Below are 21446 nucleotides of genomic sequence, written 5' to 3'. Positions count from 1 at the left end.
AAAGAGAAAAGTTATTTATGATTATTACTGTGTGTATAATACATCCGGGTAAAACAAAAATCAGTATACGACAAACCCCGCATGAAGAACAGCAAAGCAAGTTTATATTTTATTTTTATTTTTGTTCTGTTTTGTCCGTTAAAAATCGGTCAAGAACTGTTACCGTTCCTTATTTTAGTTTTTTATTTTATACGAAGATTCTTCCCCTTTTAAAGAAACGCAGCGAGTGAACCACAAACAGGAAAAGAGACAAAAAAAAAAAAAAAAAAAAAAAATACAAAAACTATTTGAGATAGCTTAGAAAACAACGCACAGAACTGTAAAATAAATAAACAAAAGAAGCTTTTAGAAGAGAGAAAGAAAAAGTAAATTAAATTTGCTCGTTTTTTTTTTTTTTTTTAGTTTTTTAGTGGAATTTCTACTTAGTAATTTCCTTATTTTATCCTTTTTAAAAAATTAAATACTGAGACAAAAAATTATAGATTTATAAAATTGTACAAGGTAAAATTTTGAAAAGAAAAAAGAAAGAAGAAAAAAGAAAGAAGAAAAAAAAATTTTATATATTTTTATCTATCTATTACTAATTGCTATCTTTATCATTCCATGATATAGAAAAAAGAGAAAAGAGAAACAAAAAAAAAAAAAAAAAAAAAAAGAAAAAAAAGCCAACAACAACAAAATAAATTTCAGCAAATGATTAGTTTTGGAAAACAGGTTTTGGAGCTTTCCACTGACCATTCTGCCGCCATGGAAGAAGAAGATGGTGGTGAAATTAACGATAATAACATCAACAATAGCACGACATCATTCGCAAATATATTTGCAAATGCTAACAGTAACAGTAGTACTGATAGTAATAACACTACTAATACAGATGCGACTGGTGCTTCAAGTACTTTATTTACTGAAGATTTCGCTAATAGTACCTCCAACAATAACATTGTAAAGACTGAAGATGAATTGTTATTTGATCAATTTTTAACAAATAATTATGATTACGCAACTAGTAGCCACATCGTGACTAAGCCAAGTAAAAAACCAAGGAAAAAACAAACTGCACCAAATGAATCTACCACGACAAAGGGCACAGATTATAGTAGCACTTACCAGTATATAATGGAAAAAGGTTTTAGTGATTCGCCAGAGTTATACCGCGAACAATGTGTCGATATTTTATCAACTCTCCCATTTGGTAGAACTCTGGATGGCAATGCAGATGCCAACACTGCTACAGCCACTACCCCTATCGCAATTCCTTCTGTGTACGTAGATCCATTAAAACTATTAAGTACTGATTGTTCCCAATACCCTTATAAGCTAGAAATTCTAAATCTACCTGAACAATCTCGTGTAGAAAACCAAATGAAATTGAGCTTCAAGATTTCACCGCCACCAAAACACAATATCATGCATTTATCCAATGAATGTGTTATTAAACAAAAAAACTACCTATCTGCCGATATTACTGCATACCCCATGGAATTACAAAAAAATTTGCTTTACATGGAAGCTTTTGTTACTTGTTCTTCTACCAATAAGCCAGCCTTTGTTTGTAATAGGTGTATTAAAAGAGAACAGAGAAGGGCTTGTAGAAGGAAGTCTGGAGCAAGCGATATTATATTTTGGTGCAATAATGAAAACAGACAGGTTGTTGTATTTAACAACAAACAACTAGTTATGTTTAATTCAGCTTACGAAGACGACGAAGATAATTGCAAAGTCTTTGAATTACAAACCCGAATGGTCTGTTACTGCAGGCACCATAAAGAGCCAGAAGGGTTTAAAATTATTGTTGTCGTCAAGGATTACCAAGGTACTGTTTTGGCACAAACTGTCACCTCTAATATTAAGCTTATTGATAAAAAACCCAGCGTTAAAAAGAAGAATAGTGAACAGAAGAGTAATAGCAGTGTTAATAGTAATAGTGAAGATTTGATATCTATTGGAAACTCACAACAAGAAAAGGAGGAGGAGGAGGAAGAGGAAGAGGAAGAGGAAGAGGAAGAGGAGAAAGAAGAGGAAGAAGAAAAAGAAAAAGAAAAAGGAGAAACAATAAAAAGGAGAAAGGAACATAATAAAGATAATGATATTGTAATGTTAAACAATGAATTAGAAGATGCTTCTGAGAGAAAAACTGTTGTGTACGACAAGAATGCTCCCATCCAACTTGACCCGAAAATTGATAACAAAGATAAGATTGCTACCGAGAATAAAACTAAAGATATAGAGAATATTATAGAATTGAATGATTTGGATGTTTTATCGAGAAGGGCGTATTCAGACAAAAATAATGTTGTTGATACTGTCAATGTTAGGGACAACGTTGGTGTTACAGAGGAATTAAATACTGCGGATGTATCAAATTTTGTTTCATCTATGCCACTAATTAATAATACTATTGATAACACTTGTGTTGCCGATACTGCCGCACATATCAACAACAACTTTAAACTCTCAGTTCCTAAGGTACCCATGTTAAGTCCCACATCTATGGGAGATGACAGCTCTGAACCTCATACAAACTTTGAAAATAACTCGATGCTAAGTTCAGTTCCTAATAGTAGAAGAACTTCTAGTCAATTAAAAAGGAGAAAACCCGATGATTTCGCTGACTCTCGTTGTCATAGTCTCTCAAGTAATGCTAGTTCACAACAATTACACAATCCGCAATTTACAACCAACACGAATACGCTCTACAACAGCCAATATCTATCTGACGGACATGGTAATATTCACAACCATCGTTACAGTGCCACTCAACAAACCCACCAACAAACACAAGATGTCAACCGCAGTAAGAGCAATAACAACATAAGCATGTATAACAAAGACATTAGCAGCAATAATCCACTATTGTCCTATGATTTTTTGTCTGCCACAAATCCACACCAAATGGAACAGCCTGCAAACACTAACAATATTAACCTTATGAATTTGGATCATGACGCGATTACATTAATCTCAAACTCCCTAGCGGGTAACGTTTTTCTCAATAATACCACGAATAATAGTGCAAATAAAAATGACATGAATACCTATCTGAACGATCCTAAGAGACCTTTAATCCAGCGTGTTATTCCTGCCCAGGGTCCCATTAATGGTGGTATAGAGGTTACAATATTGGGTTCCAATTTCAAACCGGGAATGACAGTCAAGTTTGGTCCAAATAAGGCTATATCCACAAATTGTTGGAGTAGCTCTACGATAGTTACATACCTACCGCCATCTACTCAAGCAGGACAGGTTTTGGTCACTGTTTTTGAGCCATTTGAAGAAGGGCAGAATCAACAGTATAACATCCTAGGAAACATGTCGAATTCTAATGCGATATTCACCTATGTTGATGATACTGATAGACAATTGATTGAATTGGCTCTACAGATTGTTGGTTTAAAAATGAATGGTAAATTGGAGGATGCACGTAATATTGCAAAAAGGATTGTTGGTAATGAAAGTGATCACAGCTCAAATGGGTCCACTCCGGAAAATAACCCAGGTTATTTTGGTGGTTCAGTTTCAAATTTCAAATGCACTTCGCAGTTATTGTATTCAGATGAAAGTTTGATTTTAAAAGTAATAAAATTGTTGAATTCCAGCTCGAACATCTCGTTGTGTAACTCCAACGGACAAACCTTATTGCATTTATCGTGTTTGAAAGGATACGTGGAATTAGTTTCTTTGTTAATTAAGAAAGGTGCACGTACAGATACCAAGGACAGGTTTGGGTTTACTCCTTTCCATTTTGCCTGCATTAATGGCGACTCTAGATTATTAAAGATTTTTAAGATTTGCAGAGCAGATGTAAAATTAGAAACCGTCAACGGATATACTCCGAGAGACCTTTACATAATTAATCATGGCGGTAGTATATCTAACAATAGCATGGAAAGCGAGTTTTATGAAGAAGGTTTACTAATACTAGACAATAATCTGAGTAGGACGTCTTCTGTGTCTAGTTTTGATTCTTCTGTGTTGGATAACGAGGATTTAAATAATAGCGACTTCAAAATCCATATTTCAAGAATTGTTAATGATTCTTTTACTGATGATGATGATGGTGTCGAGTCTGATTTTGAGGAAAATGGTGATGAAAGTTTGCTTGCTGGTGATGACGAAAGCAACACTGAATTTCCAATTTCAACTCAGGTAGCTGAAGAAGCGGGATCTGGCTCATTACACGATGATTTGTTGCCGCCTCAGTACGATGATCTATATCCACACCAGAAGCAAGAAGGTGCTGGAAAGCAACAGGGACAACAGTTATTATCCTCAACAACATCAATGCTGGCAATAAGATCTGCTGAAGCATCTAATGTGTCTTCTACTTTGGATATAATCAATCAAAACACTACTAATTGTGTAAGACCGATGAGTTCAGAAGTTTCGGAATCATCTGATGAAGATTATGAGGTGATGAAATATGGTTTGGATAAACAACGCCAAAAATTTAAAAACGATAAGATGTTAATTTTCTTCTGGCTTCCTTTGATGTTGGTATTGCTATCGGGATTCATTGCTTTTAAGTTAAGTTCTGATGATAGTATGATTCACTATGCTTCCAATAAAGGCAGTGAGATAGTTAGGGTTTGGTTGGCTAAGTTGATGTTAGGTAATAAAAGAATGCAAAGCGTTTTCAAGGATGCTTTTCAACAGGGGAGTAACTTTAAGGAAGCTTTTCAACAAGGGATAAGAGATGCTGTTAGTGGAATACAGACGGCATCATAATTTTTTTGTACGTTTATTTTTTTGATATTTTTTTGATATTTTTTTGATTTTGATTTTTTTTTTTTTTTTTTTTTTTTTTCCGTCTTTTCTTTTCACCTTTATTTTACCGTTTAAAATGATATCTTTTTTGTCATATAGTTGATTTGTGTTGGGGCATACGACCCACCGTATGAAATGCAAACTCGCTGCAAAGTCATTTTGTGTTGGGGCATACGCCCACCGTATAAAATGCGAACTCGCTGCAAGACAATTGCTAGCGATGCGCATATTAATAATATCGAAGATAAGAATGAAATATAAATAACATCTATATAAATATATATGAAACACCAAGCACAACCCATAGAAAGGACATATAAAGAATGTCTACCTCAAGAAGTAAAGTAATAAATGAGTCAACCACAAAAAGTGCTACGCTCATACAAAGCAGATCATGATAACACTACTAAGATGAAACAACAATAAACAAGTTATAGTAATAGAAAGGTAGAGATTAACTACTCGACCAAGAGGGGTAATAACCTCAAGATAAATAACATGAAACAACAAATAAATTATATCAATGATAATAATAGATTAAGTTCGATCATTGATAAAACCAGAAAGGTATATAAAGGATTAGTTTCCAACCTTTCACAACAAGACATTAGTTTGTCAGGTAATTCGTTATCCCTATATAACTATTAGTTTAGCTTATATAGAAAGGGGAAGAAGAACCATATAGATATAATAATATAGAAATAGACATAGACAGAGAAATATAGATATAATAAATATACGATCATATATACATATGATCAAGGGCCCAATAATACAAAACTAGAAAGTAAACATCTTATAATAATGAGTGAAGAATCTAATATGGAAGTTCCTGCGGAACAGAGAAATAATCTAACTTCGGGTAACAACCCGAACGACGAATTATTCCAACATTTTGCAAGCGACATCATAAAATAAACTTTAATAATATGAGAAATATAATCACAATAAGAGTATTATAGAGATTGTCAACCATTAAATTAGTGATAAGCTTAGAACATTGATACAGTTTGCAAAGTACTAAAGACGTAATCGCATAGGACCGAATATGAGTCATCGATAACAGAGGAATCAATATATCAATGCTAATAAAAGATCAAGTTCGATTATTGAGAAAATCAAAATATGCACATAAAGGATTAATTTTTAACCTTTCACAAGGCATTAGTTTTTTAGGTAATTCATTATCCCTATATAATTATTAGCTTAGTTTATATAAAAAAGATATGGATAGCGAGAAAAGTTAACAACGAATGAACTAATATATATATATATTAAAGGTCAAATAATAATAATAAATATACGATTATATCCATATACATGATCGAATACGTCAGTGACAAACTGAAAGATAAATCCTCGTCATAATGAATGAAAAATATAAATACAGAAATTCTAGGAAAAAAAAAAAACTAACAGATACACTCCGGGTAACAAACTCAATTAACAAAATGTTTTACATAAAAAAAAAAAACTCTCTTTTCTTTTTCTTTTTTTTTTTTTTTTTTTGGTTTAGCACGAGTAAGTCACATAACAGAAGTTCTTCTCATTATATTTTCACCTTTCAGTAGAACTCTTCCTATTAATCTAAAATATTTGCTCAATTCTTGAAAGAATGAATTTGAAACCTAACATTGAAAATTTAGAAGATAAATATCATTGATAAAAAGTCACATAAATTTATCATTAACCTGAGTATGTCTTTATCACAGGAGAAAAATTCAAGTTCTGCCGCAAATACTGGAAAGAATCAATTTAGAATAATCGTTGGATCTTATGAGCACAACATTTTATGTGTGTCCCTAGATTTATCATTATCCGAACCGTTATTTTCAGCAATATTTCATTTTCAGGCACATGCTCTTAGTGTTAAATGTTTAGCTAGTTGCAAAAGATATTTGGTTTCAGGTAGCAATGATGAGCATATTAGAATTTATGATTTACAAAAAAGAAAAGAGTTGGGTACTTTGTTAAGCCATCAAGGTTCAATTACGGCGCTAAAATTTTCTGGTGAGACAGTCAATTTTGAAACAAAAGAGTCTGATCCAAGAAGCAAGGGGAAATGGTTGCTATCCGCGAGTGAGGATAAAACCATATCTATATGGAGAGTAAAAGACTGGGAAAAGTTTGGTGTTTTAAAAGGCCATACAGCCAGAATCAACGATATAGACATTCATCCAAGTAATAGAATTGCAATTAGTGTGAGTGATGATCATACTATAAGGCTATGGAATCTAATGACCATTAAAAAAGCAGGTATTTTAAAATTGAGAAAGTATAATCAAAATGGCCAATTTGTTAGATGGTGTGGCGAAAACTCCGAATTTTTTGTAGTTGCTCTAACTAATCTAATTCTGTTCTATAAAACCTCAGATGCCAAAGTTTTCCATGAAATTGAATTAAGTGCTGGAAAAACAATTATGCATTTAGAAGTTGTCAAAATTGAAGGGGTAGAATATGTAGTTGTTGCTTTGAATGATGGGAATGTCTCGTTTTTCAATACCAATTTTTTGAAGGAAGAAACAGCCCAAAAACAGTTGGATGAAGAGGAATTGGATGATATAAATGATTTCCAGGGCACGAAAGCCGACTTTTCCCTACTAGGCCATAGCAATCGTGTCAAAGATTTTAAAATTTATGAAAACCCATTTGGTCTGTACTTGGTGACCATCGGGTCTGATGGTAGAATTGTTGTTTGGAATCTACATTCGAGAGATCAAATAGCTGTCTATGATTGTGGCGAAAGGTTAAATTGTTTAAGTTTAATAAGTGAGGATGTCGAAAAATTTGATAGCATGAAGAAACGTACTTTAACTGAGGCGGATTTGGAGGGTGAACAAAGTGAAGTTGAAGCAGATCCAGAAGAATTGAAGAAAATAATGTTGGGTGGGAAAAACAAAAGAAAGAAGAAGGGTTCCATGGGTAAAAAAGCCAAGAAAGTTACTGTTGAACTAGAATAAGTAAAGGTTGGTTGTAAATATATATATATAAAGAAATAATTTTAAATAAATATACAAATGAATAGAACCCTCATATATATGTAAATTAACACAAAATAATAATTACAAAAAAAAAAAAAAAAAAAAAACCCATTTCATAATTTAGATTGTCTATCCAAACGGCCGCAATGTTTTTCATACAAGTTCTTAGCTCTGACCCAAACAGGAGCAGTGTCTCTGTTTGGCAATTCCTTTAAAGAAGGTAATAAATCTCTTGCAAAAAATTCAGAAGACTCTCTTGGAAGTAGAGATGGCAAATGATCTATAGATATAACAGATAATTTTGGACCTTGAGTGGTTGGGACAGGAACAGTTGGCTTATCAAAAACTGTGGCTACATTGTAAATAGGTATTGGGTTATGAGGATTTGTGGTATCGGCAGAAACATCAACAACAGTTCTTAATCTTCTTGTTGGCTTGTTTAACAATTCATAATTGATAAATGGTGGAATTGGCTTGGATAAGTAAATGCAGTTAATAAAAATATCAGAGTTGGCAATTTCAGTAAATGGACCACCCCTAGATGTCTCTTTAATATCCCATTTTATAATATTTTTGTCTGGGATCCCAACTTTGTGTAACAATTCAATAGCACCACTACCACATCTACCCAAGGCACCAATAATTAAAACCTTTGGTGGCTTGGCACCGGTTTTCAAGGCAAGTTGATAATCTTTGGAAACGTCAGTAATTAGACAGTTTTCGTTTGGATATGGTTTAACCCCTGGTAAATCTTTACTATCAGAGTGGGTTTGCTTAAAACACCAGTCCTTCAAACCTAAAGCAGCACCTGCAAAACCGGCATAAAATCCGAAAGCAGCAACTCTTCTACCCTTGTCATTTTCTAAAAATTCTAGGTCGTATAATAAACCGTTACCTCTTTTGAAACGACCCAAAACGTCTTGCCAGCCTGCTTGGTTCTTGTAACAATGGGCAAATTGAATATGTTCATGGTGCAATGGGAAAGTGTCTGTTTCTGGCATTTCTTTCAAACCAATAATAATTCTATCTTTTGGTGCAGTTTTCCATGAACCAGCAGGAACAATGATAGCACCAGCCTTTTTATATTCATCGATGTTAAAAGTGGATTGTGGGCTTTGTTCAACGTAAATCTTAAAGCCTGCAGAAATCAAACTCTTGACAGTAGAAGGTGTTAAAGCAGCACGTGCTTCCAATGGTTTAGTTTCAGCTCTCAAATGTAAAGTAACAGGTTTCATTTGTGTGTGTGTGTGTGTGTTTAACTATTTGTGTTAGTTAACAGTATCGTTTTCTTTTTATTTTTTTGTTTTATTTTTACATTTTTAGTGCCAAAAAAGAAAAACAAAAAAAGCAAAGAAAAAAAGGAAAAAAAGAGAAGAGAAAGAATGAGAATACAAGTCGGAACTTAAAATAATAATTGATGCTCTTTTATATACTAAATTTTTTTTTACATAACTTTAAAATTGTTTAGTAAGATAAAGGGAAAAACAAATTGGTGGAAATATAACCATAAAAAAAAAAAAAAAAAAAAAAAAATTAAATAAAAAGATGACTAAAGATTACAATCTAAATTCCACTGGAATTTCCTTTTGCCCCAAAAAATTTAAAGGTTTTTTAGGATCAAAAATGGTTTTTATGGTAACCTTTTTTTTTTTATTTTTTTTGGAGCACCAAAAATAAAATTCCGCAGGAAAAAAAAACCATATTACTCAGTATAAAAAAAAAAAAAAAGGTTTTGTTGAGAGTTGTAATTACAGCTTGGACTAAATTATGGTTATAAATATTTTGGGGCTCAAAATTATAATTCCATCAGTAGAACACTGAAATATTATCCAAAATTAAGCCCTCGGTAATAGCTTTATTTTATGTTTTCGGACAATCCCGGTTCAATTGTTATTATCTATTAAGGAAAAAAAAATAATATACAAATGCCAATGCTTTTCATTAACAAAAAAATAAAATAAAAAAAAAAAAAAAAAAAAAAGTATGTATATTGTAAAATGTTTATAAAGATTATAAACCACAAACATCCTCAGCGGTTAGTTTTTTTTACTAAAATATTACAAAAAAAAAATAAAATAAAATAAAATTAAACCATTATTTGGAACGGAGCAAAGCAATATAAAGATATTTGAAAATAAAATATTTTATATTATTTTTCAGGTCTTTTTTTTTTTTGAGATAAATTTAACTACAGCAAAGAAAAAAGAGAAAAAGAAATGCATAACAACAACAATACAGGGCAAACGCCATCCCATAATACGTCCACCTTGGCAATATCACCTTTAGTAACAAGAACCGATATTGGTGGATATAATCGTAGAAATCGAGTGTTTGCAAATAATAACCACCTTACATCCAATAACCTGTCAGCTAACTTACAGACACCGTTTAAACCCATTTTGCAGAATAACACTAACAACGAGCCCACAACAAATACTGCCAACCCATTGCTTGTAAATAAATCGCCATTTGGAACACCCCATGTTAATCCAGAAGAATTTTCTAATTTGCTGAATGCAAACACTACTACAGCACAAAACTACAACTTAAATATGGAAAAAAAACTGTCAGATGAGATAATCAACGAAAACAACAAAAGTATGGAAAAATTATCCTCAGCCGAAAGACTAAGGCTTTGGAGACACGATGCCCTTATGCAACACCATTATAAAACCGCAGAGTTTGTAGGAGACAAAGTTTATTCAATTACCAAAGATCCAAACGATGCGTTCTGGTTGGCACAAGTTTATTATAATGATAGGATGTATATCAAAGCAATTAACTTTTTGTCGCGTGATAATTTATACTCCACAAGCATTATTTGCCAATATTTATGTGCGTTATGCCTAGTTAATTTAGAAAAATACGATGAAGCTTTAGAATTAATTGGCGAAACAAATCCTTTCCGCCAGCAACAAGATTTGGATAGTACTCAGTTTTTTCAAAACGCCCAACAATCTGAAGATGGGGGGATTAAACTTGAATCATCTTTATGTTTTTTGAGGGGCAAAATCTATACGGCGTTGAATAATTTGGAGTTTGCTAAAGAATGTTTTAAGGAGGCTGTGTTTGTTGACGTTAAGAATTTTGAGGCGTTTGACACTTTAATCTCCAATTATTTTTTAAGTCCAGCTGAACAATGGTCCTTTTTCCAATCCTTAGATTTTGAGTCGCAATTATGTTCAGCAGAGGATATAGAGCTAATAAAATCTTTATATACTATAAAATTATCAAAATATTTAAACATGGATACAATAAATGCGGCTAGAAATGTTTTAGACCGTAATTATAATTTTGATGAATTAGAAAATGGCGATTATCTAACTAGCGAAGCAGAGGAATTAATACTGGCTTGCAACTACCAGGAATGTTTAAAGACTTGCGAGAAAGTCATTGCTAAAGATCCGTACAATTTTAAGATTTTACCGATATACATTTCATGTCTATACGAATTGGGCGGGAAGAATAAACTATTTCAAATATCCCATAAGTTAGCTGAAGACTGTTCTAAAAATGGGGTTTCATGGTATAGCGTTGGTGTTTATTACTTAAGTACAAATAAAATAACAGAGGCTCGCAAATATTTTTCCAAAAGTTCCATATTGGATCCTAACTTGTGTTGTTCATGGATTGGTTTTGGCCACACCTATGCAGCAGAGGGAGAACATGAGCAAGCTATAGCCGCATATTCAACCGCAGCAAGATTTTTTCCTGGTTCCCACTTGCCTAATCTTTTCCTAGGCATTCAATATATTTTAATGGATTCTTTTGTTTTGGCAGAAGAATATTTGATGTTAGCGTATGACATATGTCCTTATGACCCCTTGTTATTAAACGAAATAGGTGTTGTGTTTTATCAAAAATCAAATTTTATTAAAGCGAAAAAGTATTTCAAGAAAGCATGGGATTTGATAAATAAAGTGGGATCGAATTCTAAATCTTGGCTCAGTATTCATGTTAACTTGGGACATACCTACAGAAAATTGAATGAATTGGAGAAAGCGGTGGAATGTTTCAAGTTGGTATTTGAAGTATCTAAAAAGGACGAAAACGTTTACTCATCATTGGGATTAATATATTTGAAAATGAACAAGTTAGAAAAATCTATTGATGTTTTACATAAATCTTTAGCTTTGCAACCATCTAGCCAAATTGCGCAAGAACTACTCGATAAGGCCATGGAGGTCAATTTGTTTACCGATATAGATAAGTCACATCCATTAGTTGTATCATCTAAATTTACAAAATATCCAAGTAGTGATAGTAGTGAGGAGGGGATCAATGAGAAACGAAATTCATTTAATAAAATGTCTGCCACTGAAATTGCAAACAAAATTAAAATGAATTATGATTCCGATTCGGACAGCGACATGGAGGTTGAATAAAGATAGCAAATGGATATAGCTTGTTATTAAAACTATTGTTCTTCATGTTAATTTTAAATATGTGTGCTATATCAAAATATTCATAATGTATTTCATGCATAAACTCATGTAGTAGTAAAAAAAAAAAAAAAAAAAAAATAGGAAAAAAATAGGAAAAAAGGAATTTCTACCACTCGTAATTGACCGAATCAATACACTTGTAATCACTTTTTATTTTTAACATTTTCTCAGCACTTTTATTTTCTTTTATTCTTTGCTCGTCTTTATACAATACTGTGCTCTTTTTCTCTTCCAATTTTACTTATTTTTGACAGTCCTTTTTTTTTGGTAGTCCTATTTTTGATAGTCTTATTTTTGACAGTCTTATTTTTGACAGTCTTATTTTTATCAGGTTTGCTTTTGTCAGAGTCGTTTTCAGAAAGATTAACTTTTTTAAGCTCTTTATCTAAAATTATGTTCTGTTCTGTAGTAGATTGGTTGCCTTCTTTTTCTATTATAGATTTGAGGATTTTGTGATTAATATCACCATCATTAATTTCTTTGTCTTTCCTTAAAAGTCTCTTATTTCTTTTACTTTTTAAGTTTTTATTTTTTTTAAATCTTTTGTTGTTTGGCCTCTCAGAGACCTCTTCCTTGTTATCAACATCGCTATTGTAATCTTCAGAAAGTCTAGTAACTTTATCAGCAGTTTTTGATGGTTTGGATTGATACTTTTTAAATTTGAACGTTTTGTTTTCGGCATTATCTTTGTCTTTTTCCCTTATTCCATCAGGAGCTTGCAAACCTTTTTCAATGGTAGATTTGGTACTAACTTTATTCTTTGTTTTTTTTTCCCTCCTCTTCCTTTGTCTTATTGTTTCATTTAAAACATTATAATGATCTTTATCACTTTTTCCTTGTCTAGGAGAACAAGACCCTTTACCATCCGCATTCTTGCCGTCAGGTATGTTAGCATTAATTTCCTTACCATTATTAAAATTCCCAACTTTTTCATCTAAATCACAAATTGTATCCTCTATAGCCCCTAAGTTTTGTGCACTAATTGTAATCACATCTGTGCTGACTTCAGTCTCTATGTCTTTAGTGCTTGTATCCTTATTTTCTTTTTGAGGTTTATTTTTTGTGTGTTTTTCCTTCTTCTTTTTCTTCTTCCTCTTCTCTTTCTCCTTCTCCCTCTCCTCCTTCTCCTTCTCCTTCTTCTCCTTCTTCTCCTTCTCCTTCTTCCTCCTCTCCTTCTCCTCCTTCTCCTCCTTCTTCTTCTTCTCCTTCTCCTCCTCCTCCTCCTTCTTTCTCTCTTCCTTCCTCTTCTTTCTCTCCTCCTTCCTCTTCTTCTTCTTCTTCTCCTCCTTCTTCTTCTTCTTCTCGTTGTTGTTTTTTATGGATTCATCAGAGTCGAACGGTTCTACTTTTACAGTAATATGATCGTTTTCAGTTATAGTCCCTGAATCAGTATCATCTGTTTTAGAACCATTATTAATCTTTTTATTTTTTTTCTTCGGATTGTCGTTAACCTTGTTGGGTTTGTTTGTCAAAGTAAAACTGCCGCCAATCATGTCTTCTAACCCATCCAAAAAATCTTCTTCTTCTATTGTATTACTTTTATCATGCAAATTATCTTCATGATCGGGGATGAAAGTAACAACATTAGGTTCCTCAGTTTCACTACAAGATTGTGATTTCTGCGTTGATGTTACTTCGGTTACTATCAGGGATGAAGCTTTTAAAGATAAATCATACGAATATGATGGCTCAGGTTCCTGGTTATTATTTTCATCATCACTCAATAAAAAATCAAGTAGCAATCTTTCATTTATTACTGATGTTTCCATTGTAATTAATCTCTTGAGGATCTAAACCCCCCCAATATATTTGCTCGATAAATCTAATAGAGAAGGTAAAAAGCAACATAAATATATAAGTAAGGAGTTCTCATTTGGTAGACTCAAAAAAAAAAAAAAAAATTTAACAAAAAAGGAGGCGAGAAAAAAAAAAAAACTTTTCTATGTACAGTTTAATGATACAGTTTTTTTTTTTTTTTTATCTCTCTCTCTTTTCTAATTCAAGCTTAGTAAATGCAATATAACTAAGAGCGTCTTAACATTTAATGTGGAAAAATATTAAAAAAGAAATGAGGTACTTTCAAAAAAAAAAAAAAAAAAAAAAAAAATATTGTCAAGTTAATTAAAGTACAATTAAGTAAATATGTAGACAAAAACTATACACAATTCATTCATGGTCTTTAATAGCATTTTGAACATCTTTGTACACCTCTTCGACAGATTTTTCACAGTTTATTTTAACAACTTTATGCTGTTGTTCAAAATATTGAATAACTGGCATACTAGTTTCCACAAAAGTTTTAAATCTTTTCTTAATACTCTCCATATTATCATCATCTCTACCGCTGGTTTTTGATCTTTTCAACAGTCTTTCCAGCATAACTTTTTCGGAACAATCGAAAAATAAAACAAATTTGCATGGATGTACAGTCTTTTCAAAAGTTATGGCTTGATCCATTTTTCTTGGGAAACCATCGATCAGAAAATTGAGTTGATGGCTTTTATTATAGTTTTCTAAAATGGCATTTTTCAATAATTGAATAGTAACTTCTTGTGGCACAATTAACCCTTCTTTGATATAATCTTTAATTAATTCGCCATATTCAGAGTTTGGTCTGCTTTGTTCGGCTCTTAACAAATCACCGGCACTCAGGTGAACAAACCCATAGTCTTTTACGATTTTGTCACATTGAGTACCTTTACCTACACCGGGACCACCTAAAACAAAAATAATATTTAAATTTTTTGGAAGAGATTCTTCTTTGCTCATAATGTCGACTTCTTCTAAAAATGCTTGTGGTGGAGATTTTTGGTAACTAATTGAAAATAAACTGGAACCAACAGCCAATAAACCTAAAACTAAAAGAATTCTGGATTTTCTTTTATTAGACGTGTTTTTGTTAGGATTGGAATTTGTTGAAAGATTCGGAATCGCGTTGCTGTTTTTATTATGAAAAGTTTTTCTTATTTTTTTATCATTGTTACTGTTTTTAATGTCAGATCCCAGAAAACGTGTCGTATGAAGTGATTTAGTATTATTAGTGCTTCCTGCGAAATAGACGAAGTGAAATGATTTTGATGGAAGTGATGATCTTTTGAACAATAATAAAGGACGAATGTTACTATACTTTGCAACTGATTTAAACATGGTTTTAATGATCACGGTTGTTGATAGCCAATGTGGAAAGAAAAAAAAGTAAAAAGAAAGTGGGGTTTGTTTTGCTTTGTTTTTGAACCAAGCAATTGAGTGCTTCTACTACAAAATATCTACCAAGTTATAATTTCGTCAAGATATTTTCAATTCTTTCATAGGAAAAAAAAAAAAATACGAAAAAAAATAATTAAAAAAAAAAATAACATAATAATCACAGGACATTTCGTTCACAATGACATAACATGTGACAAACAAAAGAATATAAAAAAAATAAAAAATCAGACTATACATTGACAGAGTATTCCTGTAACAAAGGATCATTATATCTTATGTATTTACCATTGATTTCATTTTCAATCCCCTTCAAAGCCAAATTAGCATATATAACACCTGGTACTTCTGGTGACAATAATTGTCCTTTTTTTTTTAGGTCTATAAATCTTTGCAAAGCTTCTTGACTCATACCTTTATTTTCATTTTTCCTGATTTCAACTTGCATGTCCGTGTCAACAACACCTGGTGCTACAGAAACCGCTCTAATCAATGGCTCTTCCCTGGCTAAAGTACCACAAAAGTGATTTAGTGCAGCCTTGGAAGATCCGTAAGCGCCCCAGCCATCATAGTTCTTTACGCTGGCACCACTACTAACAAATATAATGTTGCCCGCAGTGTTAATAGGACCTGGCGCTTGCTTCAAAAATGGCAATAATTTACTTACAAGATCAACAATACTGAAAAAATTGACATCAAATAAGTTTTTCCATTCCGCAACATTTATAGTATTAACGTTTCCAACTGGTTGTAATACTCCAGCATTACAAATTAAACCTTGAATATGATGAATTTTATTCTCCTGTAAAAATTTCAATAATTTAGTGATGGTTTCAACACTAGTTATATCACCACAAATGTATTGAAAGCGAGCTGAACCAAATTTTTCTTGCAAACAAATTAATTTTTCTTTAGATCTTGCCAAACCTATCACCAAAACATCGTTATGTCTTGAGGAAGATAACGATAATAATTTTTCAACAATTGCCTTACCTAAACCTTTGGAGCAGCCAGTAACAATAATAACGTTAGACATAGATGATGAAACAGTGTTTGTGTGTTTTTCTTATGTAAAATAATAACTTTGGTTTATTCTTAATTATATGTTAGCACAAAATAATGTACGGATAACTGTCCTTTTGATAATTCCAATACAATTAAAATATATATATATATATATTTCTTTTCTATCTCTTTTTTTTTTTTTTTTGTATCAAAAAAAGTCATCAATCTTGTATTTATCCGGGTAAATATAAATAACTTTTTCTTGTTTTTTATTTTTCAACTTTTATTTGAAACCTACAATAAATTCCTATGCGGTATCTTTCTCTCACTTGTCAACCCTAAAGCTTTTTTTTATTTTTTTTTTTTTTAAAATTAGTCGGAAGTTGAATTAAAGGTGATAACAATTAATAATAGTTATATTGATAATACTATTAACATTTATATTATTATCAATTGTAATAAAAACACTAACACTATTCAAATAGATTCTGCTCTTAACAATAACATGGAATGGGCAAAAGACATTCCCTGTAGATATATTTCCTTATATGGGTTTTGTAAAAATGAAAACAATGGATGTTGTTACAATCATGATATAAAAAAAAAAGACATCCAAGCGGTAAAAGTGCATGATGAATCTAAAAGAGAAGAAGAAGAAGGAGAAGAAGAAGAAGAAGAAGGAGAAGCGAATGATAATGATAGTGAGCAAATAAAGGACCAAAAAAGTCAAAAACACAAGCAACAGCAACAGCAAGAAAATAATAATGGGGAGGATAATGCAGACCAAGAAGACAAAAATGAAGAAATGGTTCCAAAAGAAAAAAGAACACCCTCAAAATTTAACCCTAATAGGACGTTGCCCTTTACGCCTTTTTCGAAAATAATAGCTCCAAAGGCTGATGATATGGAGTCATCATTATCATTGAACAATACAAAATTAACAACAGAGAATATCGCTGTTATTCCTGCTTCTGCTTCTTCTTCTTCCTCTTCCAAATTTAATCCGTATGCCCAAACATTTACACCTCATAGTGCAGGAAATAATATTACATTAAATAATAACAACGCTAAAAACCTCAATGATGTTCCATCTTCAACTTTTATGAAAAAAAAAGTTTCCAGTAACAATAAATTGGTAAGTAATATTAAGCCCTCTATTATTGCCAAAGATAAAAATACTAATAACTTACCCTCACCAACATCCCCTGTTGCCACCATTAATACTACTGGAATAGCTGGAAATGGAGGCGTATTCACTAGATTACTATCGCCTAAAACCCAAGATATTAATTCTTCGGCAACGGCGACGGCAATGCTGAATGCAAATAACTCAATAATTATGAGCAAAGAAGAAGGATCTTTACCTTTATCTACCTCAGCTTCATCATTACATCTAACATCGAATGGTATCGGTGCAGTTACTACATTTCAAAATGGATTCCCATCCGTGCCATCCACTGCATCTGGTCTTCCCCTAACATCATCCTATTTACAACATCATTTGTATGCGCCAGACCCTCCACCACATTTACAGGTTCCCATTGAGCCACACCAAAGGACACCTCAGATGTTGTTCATTCCAAATAATGTTCGTATTGAATTGGTTGAAAAAAATAAAGATCTATTGAATTACACGATTCCTAACCCACAAGAATTTATTCCTTCTATTGTAAACGAATATTTTGGTTTGGTTCCATTAAACTATGTGACTTCACCCAGTTGTAAATGTTATAAAGTGTTTTCGAACGAGGATGGAACTGTTTGTTTATTGTATAGAATACCAAATGCCCCCATTGAAATAGCAAATCCTAAACTTATTGCATCAACATTTTCCAAATGGTCGTTGGGTTTGAAAAAAAATAGCAACATATTAACGTTGAAAAATTTATTTACTACCACAGCATTTAATGATACTTCTTTGTGCTTTGTTTATGACTACTATCCCCTGAGTATAACTTTGAAAGATTACTATTTTATGCATAAAATTACAAAGAACAATAAAACAGAAGAGGGAAATGACGATGACTTAGTTTTAAAAAAATCCAGTGTCACTAAAGATTACGTGTGGGCTTATTTGATTCAAATAGTGAATGCAATTAAAGATATACATGCTCAAGACTTGTATGTGGGTACTTTTAACTTGTCCTCGATATTGATGACTAGCGTGCCAGGAAAAATAAAGTTATTTGGATGCGGTGTTACATATTTAATGAATGAAAGCATAACTGACAATGTTAAGAATGGAAACGAAAACATAAAGGAAAGAATTTTTAAACACCAGCAAGAAGATTTTATAAAATTGGGACATTTTTTGCAAAAATTTGATATTAAGGAAGATGATCCAGAATTTCAATCTATTTTCCAGTATCTATTTTCTAAAGATATTACCAGTAAAAATGTTAAAGATTTAAGTAAGTTATTAGGGTACAAAATGCTAGATGTTGTTGATTTTCTACAGACAAATACTGAATATTTAGAATCATTGCTATCAAAGGAATTAGAAAATGATCGTTTATTTAGGTTGATCTGTAAATTAAATTTTATATTACACCGACCTGAATTTGCGAATGATTTAACATGGTCTGATAATGGCTCGAAGTTCCCCATCAAATTGTTTTATCATTTTGTTTTCCATCAAACTGATGAACGAGGTAAGAAAATTATGGACTTGACACATGTGTTGCGTTGTTTGAATAAATTAGATGCAGGTAGTGAAGAGAAAGTTTTATTGGTAACCCCTGATGAAATGAATTGTATTGTTATCACTTATAAAGAATTGAAGCACCTAATAGATACTACTTTTAGAAGTCTAATTTAATTATTTATATTTCTAATTAAAAAAAAAAAAAAAAAAAAAAAAAAAATATCAATACTACTATCAATTTTGTGGTATGTCAAGAACAAAAGTAAGCACATAATATTAAAAAAAGGTTCAATTCATAGTTTATAAGTTTTCATGCTTTTTTTCCTTTTTTAAAAAAAAAAAGTCTTGATTTATTTTAGCGTTTTTCTTGTTTTTGTGCCAATGCGTTATCATTTTCCTGTGTCAGTACAAATCAAAAAATATTTCTTCATGCCAATCATATTATAAAATAAAAAATAATAAAGACTGTTTAATATGAAACGACACATAATAACGATCATATCAGGAATTATATCAAAAAAAAAAAAAAAAAAAAAAAAAAAGTCAATAAAATAGCCTATACTTGATAATTAAATTATATATAATAAAAAAAGGATCAACTACTGATTAACTGAAGGTAAAATAGAACTATTTTGGTCTATTATGTGGAAAAGAAGGGAAAAAATAATTAAAAAAGTATTATTAGACCAATATACGTACACAGAGTTACAGTTGTATTTTAACAGATTATTTTATAAGCTTAAAAGATGGAATATAAGAATGCATCATTTTATATGTAACAATGATTTTGATCCCAATTTGATAGATTTCACAAAAGATTGTCATCCAAAAAATATTATTACTCTAAGAGTCCTGAAAATAGAGGACGAGGAAGAAGAATGTTCTGATTTAAATTATTATTACTACCAACATTATAGCGATACTTTGTCCTTAGAAAATAATCAAAGTATAACACCTTATGATAAGGAAGATACATCGATATATGAAGCTAATTTTTGGAATAGCGAGGTAATAGATGAAACAATGAAGGCCTTGAAATCAAAATCCGCAAATAACTTGGTACAAAACGTGGCTTACAAAGATGAAATATATCAAGATAAAGAAAATTATGACACAAGGTTAAACCATTTTTTATTATTAAATCTGAAATATAAATTAAAAGAAAATTTCCACAAGATAAAAATGCTTTCGCCTAGAATTAGAGATATTTGTATAAATACTAATAATAATAGAACACTTGCGGAGGAAGAGAGAGAGGCAAAACAAAAAAACAAACAAGTGTGTTTTAGGGATGACTTAACTTTAATGTTGAATGATGATCCAACTTTCAAAATGTTGACTATCATATCAAATAACCCATTGACAACAAGATTTGCAAACTTGGTTTCATGAATAAGCAAGTGAACGTAAGGCAGGCATTATGTATATATTTGCATAACAATGGGTGTATAAGTGCTTATATGTATGATATGAGTTGATAATAAAAGTAAATGATTTTTTTTTTAATATATCTATTATTTTCCATAAAGAAATGTCTCAAAAGATGTGACATGGTATCTTAATCGGTTTATCACTAAAATTCTTTTGGAAATTTAGTAATAATGAATAAAAAAAAATAAGAATTTAATATATTTTAAGCATGTGCTTAACGGGGTTATCGCTTGTAAAAGATGACATTTACTTTGCCCTTTTTTAGGGTGTTTGTTATTATTTTTATAAATAAACAAGTGAATAAAAATCTATATCCAATTTAATCCAATAAATCTTATTTTAAATATTAAGAATAAGATTTTGGTACAGCATTATGATTCTAACGAACCGCAATGTATCAAACCCCTTTTTTTTTGTTAAGAGATTGATGAAAAAGGTTTGAATCTGCTAATAGTTTATTTTATTCTTATAGCCTTATAATAATATTCAAACAAGTGTATCTTTACATATAAAAAGTGACTAAAAAACAACTAACTTTGTCAATATATTAAAGTATATCATGTATATTCTCTTATGCTCTGTTATTAACCTTTTTCAAATACTTTGAAGAAAAAATATTCATTCTCCTTTGTATATTTAGGTTTTTCCTACAACATCAAAATATTATGCAACACAATTTTATATTTTTTTTTTCTGCGCCTAATAAAAAAAAAAAATATAAGAAAAAAAATTGCCTTAAACATTTGAATAATAAACTAGACATCTTTACAAACATGCTAACAAAAAATAAAATCCAGTAATAAGGCACACATACCTCTAAGGCATAGCTTATAAATTCAAAATACAAAGATTTATAATCCACGTTCTTTTATTTTTTTTTGAATACTTCTACTCAACAGGGGAGGAAATGAACAAATAAAAATGTAAAATGAAACGTATATAAAGGCCATGGATAATTATCATCAAGATATT

General features: G+C 31.3%; 9 protein-coding genes across 9 annotated transcripts; 5 read left to right on the top strand and 4 right to left on the bottom strand.

Moving 5' to 3' along the window:
• Nucleotides 1-693: 693 nt before the first annotated feature.
• Nucleotides 694-4725, top strand: SPT23 (Spt23p; the record flags this gene model as incomplete). Its single annotated transcript, XM_046080038.1, has 1 exon — nucleotides 694-4725. The coding sequence occupies one exon, from the start codon at nucleotides 694-696 to the stop codon at nucleotides 4723-4725; it is 4032 nt and encodes a 1343-aa protein (XP_045934038.1).
• A 1736-nt stretch (nucleotides 4726-6461) lies between these two features.
• MAK11 (Mak11p) lies at nucleotides 6462-7724 on the top strand (the record flags this gene model as incomplete). The annotated part of the gene is made up of 1 exon (XM_046080039.1): nucleotides 6462-7724. One exon carries the CDS (start codon nucleotides 6462-6464, stop codon nucleotides 7722-7724), a length of 1263 nt encoding a protein of 420 aa, XP_045934037.1.
• Nucleotides 7725-7858: 134 nt separating this feature from the next.
• Nucleotides 7859-8980, bottom strand: LYS1 (saccharopine dehydrogenase (NAD+, L-lysine-forming); the record flags this gene model as incomplete). The annotated part of the gene is made up of 1 exon (XM_046080040.1): nucleotides 7859-8980. The coding sequence occupies one exon, from the start codon at nucleotides 8978-8980 to the stop codon at nucleotides 7859-7861; it is 1122 nt and encodes a 373-aa protein (XP_045934036.1).
• A 981-nt stretch (nucleotides 8981-9961) lies between these two features.
• Nucleotides 9962-12130, top strand: CDC16 (anaphase promoting complex subunit CDC16; the record flags this gene model as incomplete). Its single annotated transcript, XM_046080041.1, has 1 exon — nucleotides 9962-12130. The coding sequence occupies one exon, from the start codon at nucleotides 9962-9964 to the stop codon at nucleotides 12128-12130; it is 2169 nt and encodes a 722-aa protein (XP_045934035.1).
• A 263-nt stretch (nucleotides 12131-12393) lies between these two features.
• On the bottom strand, nucleotides 12394-13959 carry SCDLUD_003068 (uncharacterized protein; the record flags this gene model as incomplete). Its single annotated transcript, XM_046076819.1, has 1 exon — nucleotides 12394-13959. One exon carries the CDS (start codon nucleotides 13957-13959, stop codon nucleotides 12394-12396), a length of 1566 nt encoding a protein of 521 aa, XP_045934034.1.
• Nucleotides 13960-14356: 397 nt separating this feature from the next.
• SCDLUD_003067 (bifunctional uridylate/adenylate kinase) lies at nucleotides 14357-15337 on the bottom strand (the record flags this gene model as incomplete). The annotated part of the gene is made up of 1 exon (XM_046080042.1): nucleotides 14357-15337. The coding sequence occupies one exon, from the start codon at nucleotides 15335-15337 to the stop codon at nucleotides 14357-14359; it is 981 nt and encodes a 326-aa protein (XP_045934033.1).
• A 289-nt stretch (nucleotides 15338-15626) lies between these two features.
• On the bottom strand, nucleotides 15627-16430 carry NRE1 (sepiapterin reductase family protein; the record flags this gene model as incomplete). The annotated part of the gene is made up of 1 exon (XM_046080043.1): nucleotides 15627-16430. One exon carries the CDS (start codon nucleotides 16428-16430, stop codon nucleotides 15627-15629), a length of 804 nt encoding a protein of 267 aa, XP_045934032.1.
• Nucleotides 16431-16904: 474 nt separating this feature from the next.
• PAN3 (PAN-complex poly(A)-binding subunit PAN3) lies at nucleotides 16905-19217 on the top strand (the record flags this gene model as incomplete). Its single annotated transcript, XM_046080044.1, has 1 exon — nucleotides 16905-19217. The coding sequence occupies one exon, from the start codon at nucleotides 16905-16907 to the stop codon at nucleotides 19215-19217; it is 2313 nt and encodes a 770-aa protein (XP_045934031.1).
• A 468-nt stretch (nucleotides 19218-19685) lies between these two features.
• SCDLUD_003064 (uncharacterized protein) lies at nucleotides 19686-20435 on the top strand (the record flags this gene model as incomplete). Its single annotated transcript, XM_046081589.1, has 1 exon — nucleotides 19686-20435. The coding sequence occupies one exon, from the start codon at nucleotides 19686-19688 to the stop codon at nucleotides 20433-20435; it is 750 nt and encodes a 249-aa protein (XP_045934030.1).
• Nucleotides 20436-21446: the final 1011 nt, after the last annotated feature.

This window comes from Saccharomycodes ludwigii, chromosome IV, assembly GCF_020623625.1.
Source record: "Saccharomycodes ludwigii strain NBRC 1722 chromosome IV, whole genome shotgun sequence".
NCBI lineage: Eukaryota > Fungi > Ascomycota > Saccharomycetes > Saccharomycodales > Saccharomycodaceae > Saccharomycodes > Saccharomycodes ludwigii.
This window is presented reverse-complemented; position numbering and strand designations above follow the sequence as displayed.